The 12,252-nt window shown below is 47.7% G+C and overlaps 2 protein-coding genes across 5 annotated transcripts in view; one reads left to right on the top strand and one right to left on the bottom strand.

The window, feature by feature from the left end:
- Positions 1-5,354, bottom strand: part of TATDN1 (TatD DNase domain containing 1) — a 41,511-nt gene extending 36,157 nt beyond the window's left edge. Inside the window, exon 1 of one of the 4 annotated variants that reach the window (XR_009351589.1) lies at positions 5,275-5,351. Coding sequence is in view for 2 of the 4 variants with exons in the window: in XM_059165671.1 (XP_059021654.1) it covers positions 4,423-4,444 (22 nt within the window). In the remaining 2 variants the exon portion in view is untranslated. Of the gene's footprint in view, positions 1-4,422; positions 4,490-5,274 lie in introns of those variants that run through there. The other 3 variants (XM_059165673.1, XM_059165669.1, XM_059165671.1) reach the window with 3 other exon arrangements.
- NDUFB9 (NADH:ubiquinone oxidoreductase subunit B9) lies at positions 4,519-11,801 on the top strand. Its single transcript, XM_059165674.1, has 4 exons — positions 4,519-4,678; positions 7,288-7,480; positions 8,088-8,201; positions 11,575-11,801. Exons 1-4 carry the CDS (start codon positions 4,578-4,580, stop codon positions 11,704-11,706), a joined length of 540 nt encoding a protein of 179 aa, XP_059021657.1. The 5' UTR covers positions 4,519-4,577; the 3' UTR covers positions 11,707-11,801.
- Positions 11,802-12,252: the final 451 nt, after the last annotated feature.

The raw sequence follows: 12,252 nt of genomic DNA, 5'->3' as shown, positions 1-12,252 counted from the left end.
TAGATCAAGGGGGTGGCAAGCTGTTGCCAACGGCAGACCGACACCTATTTTTGTTTGCCCCTGAGCTAAAAACAGTTTCACATTCCTTAATAGCTAGGGGAAAAAAAAAATCAAAAGAATAGTAGGGTTTTGTGAAACATAAAAATGATAAGAAACTCAAGTTTCAGAATCCAAAAAGTTTTACTGGAGCACAGCCACACCCATCTGTTCATATAGTGTCTATGCCTGCTTTTGAGTGACAAGATCAGAGTATTTGTGATAGTGATCATATGGTCCACAAAATAAAAAATATATACTAGGTGACCCTTTAAGGAAAAAGTTGTCCAACCTCTGTGCTAGACTAGATACAAAACTTACGGGCATCCAAGTATGTGGCTCCGGACTTGATACAGTTTTGGAAACGACCACCTTATAAAAGAGGCTCCAGAGATAGCCTTGCTTGCCTGTTCCACCACATGAGGACTGAGTGAGAAGGCAGCAGCTAGAAACCAGGAAGAGGGTCCTCACCAGGATGCAAACATGCTACTGCCCCTGATCTCAAGACTTCCCAGCCTCCAGAATTGTGAGAAATACATTTCTTATTTCTAAGCCACCCAATCTGCAATACTCCCTTGTAACAGCCCAAATGGAGTAAGGCAATCTAAGACATCAGCTTTTCTCTCAAGATGTACTTACCAAGTAGGTGGATTTTATCTCCCAATCTATCAAACCTGTGCACTCCTTTCCGTCTCCCCCTCTACCTTAAGACTCCAGTCAACTCGGGCCCCAAAGCCACTCTGTTCCCCCTGCTGTTCTGTTCTTCCCCTGACTCAAGGTTTCTTTCATTCACAAATCAGATCATGACACACTTAACCATACTCCTCACTATTAGAATAAGAACCAAAGTCCTAACACGGTAGGACCCTGGTTCTGCTAATCTCTTTAGCTCATTCTATACCATCCTTCCACCCCCTCAGTCACTTTCCCATTTCTCTCCGCTACAGACCCACTGGTCGGGTTTTTTAGTTCCTCAAAAGTATCACGTACCCTCTTGCCACAGGATGTTCTGTTTGGAACCTTCTGCCTTTGCCTACTTAACTCAATCTTTCAGAGCTCTGTCCAAGTGTCACTTCCTCAAGGAAACCTTTTCTGACCTCCTAGACTAAGTTTTGTTCCTCACCAAATACCCAGAGAACCATGCTCCCTTTCTTCAGTGCCCTCTTCTTAGTAACTGTGGTAGTCATTAGTGCACTCACGAGGCTGTCTCCACTTAGGAGACTGTGACCTAGCTTCTGACCACCACCGATTCCTGGCATTTGGCACACTGATGACAACAGCAGAGACTCAGTAAATACTTTAAAATGAATGAATGACTAGGCTGCTTAAGGGAATCAAAGACAAAGGAATAGGAAATATAATCCAAACCCTAGGGAAATGGAATTATACAAAAAAGATAGCCAAAAGCCCCAACCAGTCTGCTTCTAGAGCCACAGGGCAGGATCAGAATCCTGTTGCAAAAAAAGCCAACTTTTTAATCTTAGGGACCTAAAAGCTGGATGGCCCAAAGAGATAGTGATGCTACTAATTACTACCAGCTGCTCTCTCATTGGCTCATGGAGGGGTGTGGGGAACTGCTAGAATAGGAATCATCGAAAGCTGTGCTTCTCAAACTAGGGGTGCCTGGGGCACCTGGGTGGCTCAGTCAGTTAAGCATCCAACTCTTAGTTTAGGCTCAGGTCATGATCTGAGGGTCCTAAGATCAAGCCCCACTTGGGGCTCTGCACCCAGCAGGGAGTCTGCTTGAGGATTCCCTCCCAGTTTCTTTCTGCCCCTCCCCCAACTTGAGCAAGCGTGCGCTCGTGCAAGCGCGTGCGGACTTTCTCTAAAATAAACCAATCTCTAAAAAACAAACAAATAAACAAAAACTATGGCTGTTCCACGGAGTATGTAACAGTTTGAGATTTCCTGGAGTATCAATTTCATTTTGGAAGATTTAGGGGATAAAATATCTTCTTAATTTTAAAAAGGCACTATATTATTTCAAAGGTAAATACAAAACATCCAAAGAAATGTAAATGCATCATGAGTTACACACCACTGCTGCTATCCCTACCACCCCTGGAATATGCTTCCCCCTATGCATAAATCTATTCAACAACTAGGGAAGGCTATACTTAAAATTTTTTAACACTGGCTATCTCAGGAGAGTAGGACTAAAATGTATTCAAATAAACCCACTTTCTTTAAGAAGGCTTTCCAAACTTATCTTACTGAAAGGTTCATATTCCTTTATCAATTTTCTTACCACCATGGTACTAAAACTACATGTTGTTTTACCCTTCATTCCTATTTCCATTGATCATCACTGTACTAAGTTTCTGGGAAACAAACACTACTGAGTATGTGCCTTAAGAGTGTGGGCTAGTGGGAGGGACAGACACATAAATAAGTAATTATAAAATAATGTGTCAAAGGGTAGAGTCATGAAGTTTGAAAGAGCAGGTAAAAAATCAACCAGGCATGACGGTAGTCAGTCAGGGGGATATTAGTGGTAAAGTGACATTATGGTCCCAAACTGCAGCTCTAAAGCTTTGTCCAAAGCAAGAAACAGCATGTGCAAGAGTTTCTCAAAGATGAAAGCGATGAGGCTTGAACAGAGGGCAGGACCGGAACACGGAAAGGTTTTGCATGCTGTGTCCAGATACTTCAACTATCCTGAGCACAGTAACTGAAGGATATGAAGCAGAAGAAAACTGTAGTTGTTTTTTACACAGACCACACTGAAGGCTGTATGTACGATGGGTTTAAGGAGACATGACTGGAGGCAGGGATTTAGTTTTATATCAAAAATAAATAATAAGTTGTCTTTTCCTTGTGGAATGTTTCATGGCCCTTAGCCCATCTCCCCCCCACTAATCATCTCACAGATTGGAATGGAGAAGCGGACAGACGACATGCTTGAAAATGTCTATAGCTACTAAGGACTACAGCCCAACCTTACCCCAGGCTCTCCCACAATATTTTTAATCTTCTTTTGTGGCACTTAAAACATTCTCCCCTGCACCTGCTTTGACAGTCCATATCTCTCTAGTCTGAAAAATAACTGCACCACTCGAATATTTCATAGTTCCATAAAGTTAGCACAAAGTCTTTGGAAAAAATATCGCTTAAAATAACTCTCAGATCTAAGACTACTTTTCCAATTGCCCAGTAAACGTTTCCAGCTGGATGTCTTATAAGACTCTCAAACTTAACCTAATCCACATGGATCTTGCTATGTCTCCTACCCGTTGCCAAACTAATCATGCTTCCATTTCATATTTAGGTATTTATCCCAACCCTGAATATCTCTGACTGTTCACCCTCCCTTATTGCCATAAACACAGCTGCCAGATGCTGCATACGTACCTCTCTCCCATTTCTCTCTTCCTTTTCCCCTGCCCTAGCTCAGGCTGGGAAATGTTTCCCCATCTCTTCCCCTCCCCCACAGAACCTACAGTAACTATCAGGATTGCCTGACTAAAGCAGAGATGTGATCATTGCCCTTTCCCACCTTCAAGGAGCTAGAAATGTCACAAAGACAAGAATCACACCCAACTTTACTAACTGCTGTAAGGCACAGCCCAAAGTTCGTGGTACATAACTGGCACTCCATGATTTACTTGCTGAAGAAAGGTTGAAAGCTTCAGCAAAGCTCCATCCTACACACAACAAAAGTAAACTTGGCCAGACCTTTGAGTCCCAAGTTACCCTTCAAACCCTAGCTCTCACCATGTCCCCAGCTTTTTCCCTGTGCCTGGTAGTAAATACTCTTACCCCTTGGGTTCCTGTCGCATTTTCCCCCTTTTTCTACTGAGGGTGAACAGATTATTGTACTTGCCAAGGAACAAAACTGTTATCCTCCCCACGATTTACACCCTTCAGTTTCCCCACCAGGCCAGCAGATCGGGGATCGGGTCTTTGCACCCTGTGTTCCTAGGCCGGTGCTTGGCCCCCAGGAGCGCGCAATAACTGGATGTGAACGCACGAATTAGTGAATGAACCGGTCGCTTGAAGTCGTCATCCTCTCCCACACAGAGAAGGGGCGGGAGGTGCACATGGGATGGAGGGGAACACAGTGAGGGACCCATGGGATGGAGGGGAACACAGTGAGGGGCCCTTTTTGGGTCTGCTTTGGCTGTCTTTTTACCGAACACAACACGTATGTTGAAAGAGCATCAGTCAACTTCTACAGCTCGTCAATTTTCACACATGAGCACACCGTGACGCCAGCACCCAGGCCGAGCCGAATATTAACGGTACCCAGAAGCCTCCCCGCGCCCTCTCCCACTGAGTGCCCTCTCAACCTTGAGAAAGCCGGAGAGCTCAAGCCCTGGGCCCCTAGCCGCGGTAAGCGACGTCCCTCCGTGGTCAGAAAAGGCCAAGAACCGGGAAGACGCTTACCCACGAACTTGAAGCGACTCATGTCTGCAGCGCCGGCTCCGCCCCGGCGGAAGCGGAAGTGGTCGCCGTCGTCACGCCCTTCCGGCTGCCCCGCCCCTCGGCCCGGCCTCCGGTATCCCGGGAGCCTCCGCGGCCGCTGGAGGAAGCGGGTCGTCATGGCGTTCTGCGCGCCGGGTGCTTACCTGACCCACCAGCAGAAGGTGTTGCGGCTTTACAAGCGGGCGCTGCGCCACCTGGAATCGTATTGCGTCCACAGGTGGGAGAGGGAGAGCCGGCGCGCGGGGAGGTGACCCCGGGGATCCTCACCGAGGTCGAGAGGCCCTGTGGGACCGAGCGGCTCAAGGACATGGGGGACGTAGTGGGAAGGCGACCGTGGACCGGGGTCCAAATCCCCGCTTCGTCGCTCCTCGCTGCGAGACCTTGAAGAGTTGCTTATCTGGCCCAGGCCTCGGTTTTCTAAGACCGACGCAGGACCAGCGCAGGGGGTTGCATGACGACCAAATGAAATAAAGGACAGTGCCTAAAAATCGGATTGTTGTGCGTCAAGCGCTCGCTTAGAACTTTCTTTTTAACCTTCTTGTTGCTAATATTGGCAGCAGGAATAGGTGCGTTGTTTTCTGTAGTCCTCATAACAACTCCAAGAGTTAGAGATTATTTAGCCTTAATTTACAAATAAGAAAATAGGTATGGAGAATAACTTGCCAGGGCCCTACTGCTGGTGAGTGGCCGGGCCAGGGTTAAAACTCAGGTGGTAACCCAAAAACATCACCACTCTCCCTCCCACCTCTCCAGTCAGCCTTCCTCTTTAGCTTCAGCCCTTTCCATTATTTTCACACTCACATGATTACTTACCGGCCCCATCGTTCTCTCTCTTCTCCCCGTCTGAGAGTGGTCTTAGGACTTTTCGTGACCTGGATGCAGTGCAGATGAATCTCTTGCAGATGGGCCACAATGCTGGTTTGTTACCAGGGAAATCTTAGAATGTTCTGTTGGCTAAGGTGCTGTGCAGGATTCTACTGCCCTGGGCTTTGGCACGGATGGAAGGGCACAGTGGGATGGCAACCCAGATGTGTGGGTGCTGGGCTTCCCCTGCCTCACTGGAATCCTAAAGCCTAGTCCCAGGAGAAGGGCTCCTGGGAGAAACCTCTAAACAGATGGAAAAATAAGTAGGTCTGGAAAAGTTATGGAGGGTATCCTTAAAACCCAGATTGCATATTTGTGATTATTGGAAGGTCATTGACTTACTTCTCTTTGCTAGACAGAAAGATGGCCAGGTTCATTGTTGTCAGATTGCTGCTTTTCTCCCTGAATTTTCCTTATTCACTCATCTGACAAAATTTGCAGCTCGGGTTCTGTTCTGGCTACGGAATAAATAAAAATTAGCAAATTCTCTTTCTCAGCTGTAGCAGATCACAGATTAATGGGGAAGGTGGGCATGTGAACAAACAGGTAACAGAATTATCAGTCTTATAAAGATGAAGGAAGTTGAACTGTCAGGAATTCAGGTACCACCGAACTGCATCTGGGAATATTAAAATTCATAGTCCTGGAGGAGAAGATAAAAGCATCTCAGTGGTTTTTAAGTCTCACTGACGTCCTTTCCCAGGACTTTTCTCCCTCCATTTGTCCTCGGTGCTCTTTGTTCTCCATGGTTCCATCTCAGGTCCTTGGTGGTGTGTATGCTTTGGGCAGCCCCATCGAATGCTGGGAGTTGCGTTACCACCTAGGCTCACTTGTCTCTAAGGCTGTTTTCCTGCTCTGTGTTACATAACCTACAGTTCTCTGAAACTCAGCTTGTCTTAATGCCTTAAAACTAAACTCTAAAGTATGTCATTCTGATTCTTTTCCCCAATTCCCCGTCTCTGCTAATACCATTATTAATAATTCAGTCATTCAGCTTTAAGTCTTAAAATTGTTCTTAAAAGTACTCCCTGCTTATTCCAATGCCAGTTACAATACGTGCCAATGACACACATATGCTGGGATACTATTTTTGTAAATTCTCTCCACAGTATAACGATATGCTAACTGACATTGAGCAGAGGAGGTACCAGGCGCTGTCTGAAGTGTGTTGATATGTTTTAACTCATCAAGTCTTCAGGATAACTGTAAGATCTAGATACTGTTATTAACACTTTTGTAGAGGAGGAACCCATGGCCTAAAGATACTAATTTTTACAACTAGTAAGCTGAGATTTGGTCTGAAGCGATCTGATTGTAGCAGACACTTGTAATTCTGTAATATAAATGTTCCTCTCCTGTCTCCTACCATCACAGTTGCCTGCTTCAGGCCCTTCTCATCTGTGGCTTGGGTTATCGTCAAAGCATAAATGATCTGTGCCTACCGTTTCTTCTAAAACCTTACCTTGCCTGCCGTCATGCAGTTAGTGTCGGAATTAGGATTCAAACCCAGATCTGTGTGATGCAAGCAATACTGTTTCCTCTGCGTCACATCTCCCTTCCTACTTATATTTGTATGTCCAAAATTTAGCAAGTGCCTAGCACAAGACAGGAGGAATCTCCGTAGCCGTCCTACAGTGAGTGTTGAATGATACAGAGGCGATAGTTCTTTCTCTCTTGCAAATTATCTTTGTTTGTTTGAATCAGCATTCCTTTTTTGGAGAGGTACGTTGTGTTTAATACAGTATTTTTTTGCTGCCACCACCATGTGGGGAGCTGCCAAGGAACCCATCATAATGATGTGGTTCCTTCATTGGCAGGGTCTGGGCTGGCTCTGGGCTGGCTCCCAGTAGTTAAGCTGCCCATTCAGAAGACAGTTAGTAGAAGTGCAGCCCCTTGGCAGACAGTAATCCGGCTCAATTGAGTAGGTAATGTTTCTCATCTCTAAAACCATTTTGGTTAAAGGGACAAATACCGGTACTTTGCCTGTTTGATGAGAGCCCGGTTTGAAGAACATAAGAATGAGAAGGACATGGTGAAGGCCACCCAGCTGCTGAGGGCCGCAGAGGAAGAATTCTGGAACAATCAGCATCCCCAACCTTACATCTTCCCTGATTCTCCAGGAGGGACCTCCTATGAGAGATACGAGTGTTACAAGGTAGGTGAGCACCATAGTGGTGACCGCCTTCAGAGAGGCAGACTTTCTCCTGTCCCAAAACTCACCCCCAGATCCCGCTTGCCCGGTTAGGGGCAGCTAGTCAAAACTCTTTCCTGCCACTGGTAAATACTTTTCTGTTTTCAGGTGTCCGTTTTCTCTCTCCAGGTGACATTCTGCCTTGTCCTTCTGACAGTTCAGCTCCAAGGTCTTGCAGTATCTTTTTGGCATAGCAGTGTGCTAAAATACTTGGTGTATAACTCATTGGGATCTTAAAGTTAGCCGGTTCGGATTGGTGCTTAGTATTTCAGAGCAATTACAGGTACCATTTCTGCGCGGCATCAGGCCACTCTGGGTATTTAGAGAATGCAGATCAGAGGGCATCAGTGCCTGCTCTCTCTGGCCTGATCTTGAGATTTCTTAGCCTGTGACACTGACTCTCGGGTGTTCTTTAGGTCCGTGCCAGCTCACCCTCCACTGTCGTGCTGTGCTCGAAGCAGTCTGATGCTTGCAGCGGTTATAAAAATAGACGGTCATTTTTGCCTTCTGCCTCCTGAGCAGGTATGTAGTGCCTCCTCCGGGCTGATGCGGTGATTTCCTCTCCTGACAGGTGCCCGAATGGTGCTTAGATGACTGGCACCCGTCCGAGAAGGCAATGTATCCTGATTACTTCGCCAAGAGAGAGCAGTGGAAGAAGCTGCGGATGGAAAGCTGGGAGCGGGAGGTGAGTCTTCCCTGCCTTTCGCCACACAGCGTTGCCCACGTGGTCAGCGCCTGGACGGGCTCAGGTTTTGCTCCCCAGGTGCAGAGGTCCAGAGTCCAGTCTTGACGGTTACTGTGGCCCTTTGCCCCTCAGACACACTTGTGTGCCTAGATGTGCTAAATGTAACCTTTATTTACAGCCTTTTTGTAAACTGGTGACATGGTCTCCTTGGTGTCGCTGGTCTCTTTGGATTTTCTGCTCCCTGCTTTTGCTTCTCCCCTCCCGCCTCAGTCCTCTGCCTGACCGTCCTGCTGTGCCCTCCTGTCCCTGAATTTTCCTTTCCACTAGGGCCTCGGACATTTTTCATTCGCGATGTCTGATGTACATTTTTAAAAGCTCAACTTTACCGGAGTGTGAAGAATATATCGGAGAGCTTGAGGGGAGAATTGGAGAGACCAGTTTGAGGTTATTGCAGTTTGGTCAATGATTATGGCAACCAGCAGCAGGGGGCACGCAGTGAACAGGGAAAAAAGTCCATTCAGGGTATCACTGGCAGGGGTATGAAGGCCGAGTGGATGCCGGCGATGTGTGAGGGACAGAGAAGAATCAGTGAGATCCACGTTAACGTTTGGTGTTGGTTTATTGAGATAAAGAAGAGGGAAAAAACGGGTGCCAGTGGGTTAGGCATCCGATTCACAATTTCTGTTCAGGTTGTGATCTCAGGGATGTGAGGTGGAGCCCCGTGTACAGGCTGCACGCCTGAGGGGAGTCTGCTGCTCTGTCCCTGCCCCTGCGTGCTCGCTCCCTCCCTCCCTCTCTCAAATAAATAAATCTTTAAAAAAAAAGAAGAAACAGGTGTTGGAAGGACAAGTAAGTGTTTGGTTTTAAATTTGTTATATCTGAGAGGCCTGTGAGACACCAAGTGAGATGGCAGTAGGTGACTTTGGGTGTAGAGACCTGGAGCTCAAAGGAGAGATTTGAGCTCAAAACAAATTTGTGAGTTATCCGTTGTTTTAAAAGCCACAGAAATGTAGGAGATCTTAAGAGAGGAGAGGGAGCAGAAAGGTTACAGGCGCTCCCACTCGAGGAGGCGAGGAGAGGAGGCAGCCAAGCAGCCAGCAGGGGAGAGCGGTGACAGCAAGTGCGAGAGAAAGTGTGTCAGGAACGGCCGGTCAGCATTGGTCATCTTGGCGGAAAATTTCTTTTCTTTTCTTTTTTTTTTTTTTTTTAATTTTATTTATTATTTGACACAGAGAGGTCACCAGTAGGCAGAGAGGCAGGCAGAGAAAGAGGGGGAGGCAGGCTCCCCGCTGAGCAGAGAGCCCAATTCAGGGCTTGATCCCAGGACCCTGAGACCATGACCTGAGCCGAAGGCAGAGACTTAACCCACTGAGCCGCCCAGGCGCCCGTTGGCAGAAAGTCTCTCAAAGATGAAATAGTGAGGACTGGAAATAACCTCCGGGGCTGCGGCAGTAGGAAGGGCATTCGTGACCTTGGTGAGAGCCTTTTCCTAAGGGCGTGATTGCACCGGTAGGAGTGAGCAGAAGGTGAGAGCGGGCAGACCGTGGTCTGGGGAGGGCAGGAATTCTTGAGACGTTTCACTTGTGTAACTGGAGGCCAAGGGGTTAGTTTCTTTTAAGCTAAGGAATGCGTGTGTGCTGCGAGGAGGTTCGGGGCGGTGGGGAGAGGGACAGTGTTGAGGCAAGGCGAGGTGGAAGAGGCCAAGGGGAGAGCTTTGGAGAAGAGCGACCGCATCCCAAGCGCGTGCGGAGGCCTTTGAAAGCAGAATGGGTTCTTCCTCCGCTGGAGTCGTGCAGAAGATGCACATACCTACATCTGGGCTGGAGGTTTTGGTGATGGGAAAATGAGAGTTCTGTGTGATGGCTTCTGTATTTTAGCAAAGAGGAGACGGCGTCAAGTGGGCGCGGCCTGTTCAGAGAATGTGGAAAAGATGCGGGAGTCACGGCAGAGGGTGAGCTCATTGGGAGTAACAGGATTGCCAGGTGGTGGCGAAGGCCCATGTGAAGTTGGGAGTAATTAATCTGTTATGACACAGGTTTGTTCCAGCATTTTTTCCTTCTACGACCCCAGCTGTCTGGGTGCGGTCTGGAAGGTAGATGGTGTGGTGTGTCTGGTGGAGGGTGTCAGGACACCTTAGAGGTCATTCAGAAAGGAGTGGGGGTCATGATGGGATGGAAGCGGGTAAAGCGGGCGCAGAGACAGGAGGCTGATGCAGAAGGTCAAATGGGGTCAGAGGATTTGTGAACTGGCCATTTCTGAGTTTCGGAAAGCATTTTCAAGGGGACGTTTAAGCACATGAGCAAGAGAGGGCTTCTGTGGTTAGACTGTGGGATATTTTATTCACGATTTTTTTTAAAGATTTAGAGTGCATACTCGAGTGGGGGAGGGGCAGAGGGAGTGAATCCTCGAGCAGACTCCGTGCTCAGCACAGAACGCAGTGTGGGGCTTGATTCAGGACCCTGAGCTCATGACCTGAGCCAAAAGTAAGAGTCAGAAGCTCACCTACTGAGCTCTCCAGGCACCCCTGATTCATGAGTTTGAGAGTTACGTGGTTTCTGGTGGTGAGGCCCAGGATGTTGACAGCAGGAAGTCCTTGGCCAAGGGGGAGTGAAAGGAGAGTCCTTGTGACCGAGGGGGGCAGTGCTTGCTAAGAAATGTCTCCTCTTTTGGAAATGGGAGGCGTGTTCGTTCATGGAGAGTGACAGGTTCACTCTGCAGTTGGTCTCTTATAACCTCTTCACAAAAAACCTTTACCTAGTCCGTCTTATTGACATTATTAAACAGCACATACGCTGGAGACTCGGGTCACCCACAATCCAGAATTGAGTTTTCTGGAGGAAGCTTTAGAAAACCCTTGATCTGGGGAGTGGGTCTCTTACATGTCCCTTTTCTCTCAGGACAGTGATGGTCTTGGAGATCATGGGAACTGGGGTTAGGGGGAGTAGGCCGGATGAGGCAGAACAGAGCACATTTTCACATGTCATTCCTTGGTATTTTGGGTCCTGTTTGCTATTTGGGTGGGGGTGGGGGGTGCTTTAAAATGAACATCTTTAATATACACGACTTAAGGTTTCCTAATGGTGCTTTTGGAGAACACTTAGCTGAGATATAAAAAGAAGTATTTTTTTAGGGGGCACAGGTAGGGGACCACACCAAAGGGAATGGGGCTGATCATGGTCACACGTTTGCATCATGAGTAATAGGTGGGGTGCGAGGGTTACTCAGCTTTGCTGTTTTAAGAATGGGAAAACCTTTAAGGAGAATGGCTTTTCTGAGCTAAACTGTGGGTATAAACATAATGCAGGCATATATAGACACCGCAGCATTACCAGTCCGTTTGCCTCTTAACTGTTCCTCCCTTCCCCCTTTCCAGGTTAAGCAGCTGCAGGAGGAAACCCCAGCTGGTGGTCCCAGCACTGAAGCTTTGCCCCCGGCCCGGAAGGAAGGTGATCTGCCCCCACTGTGGTGGCACATTGTGACCAGGCCCCGGGAGCGGCCCATGTAGAGGGAGAGGGAGACGGCTCACCAGCCAGTCGTACATGCAAGTGAAATAAGTTACAGAACATAGACACACTTGCCCTAATAAAAGTAATAACTCAACACGGAATGACTGCTGTGTTCTTCCGAGGGTCAGCACGACACCAAGCAGCTGTGCGCTTCGTTTCTTCCCACTTGCGCACAGAAGTATGGGAAGTGTGGCCAAGTGTCGTCTACCCCAGGAAGTCCTGTTGCAGCACAAGTTATCAGGGAGAACAGCAGAACCAGATTCGAGATTTACTCTGAGGATATGTTTAGTGAAACAAACTGTAGTTGAAGGCTAGTGATAGAGGAATATGAAGTCGGGAGGAGGTATGCAGATACCGAGGACTCGAGATTACCTTTTTGGTTTTGTAAAGATGCCAGAAACGACATTTTAGTGTGATTAAAAGGATAACTGTAAGCCGCACACATTAAACAAATCAGCATGGAGTTTATGGGCTTTGCTCAGGGGCGGAGGTTTGGGAGCTGGGGTGAAACTTCTCCAGAACAGGTTCCCAGCTCTGCCTGCTCT

Source organism: Mustela lutreola, chromosome 3, assembly GCF_030435805.1.
Source record: "Mustela lutreola isolate mMusLut2 chromosome 3, mMusLut2.pri, whole genome shotgun sequence".
NCBI lineage: Eukaryota > Metazoa > Chordata > Mammalia > Carnivora > Mustelidae > Mustela > Mustela lutreola.
This window is presented reverse-complemented; position numbering and strand designations above follow the sequence as displayed.

What these genes read in the sequence shown, in the direction of transcription:
- NDUFB9 (XM_059165674.1), top strand. Translation starts at nt 4,578, where the DNA reads ATGGCGTTCTGCGCGCCGGGTGCTTACCTGACCCACCAGCAGAAGGTG. An exon ending in AGAGATACGAGTGTTACAAG is followed by an intron (nt 7,481 to 8,087) that starts GTAGGTGAGCAC and finishes CTCTCCTGACAG; the next exon opens with GTGCCCGAATGGTGCTTAGA. An exon ending in TGGAAAGCTGGGAGCGGGAG is followed by an intron (nt 8,202 to 11,574) that starts GTGAGTCTTCCC and finishes CCCCCTTTCCAG; the next exon opens with GTTAAGCAGCTGCAGGAGGA.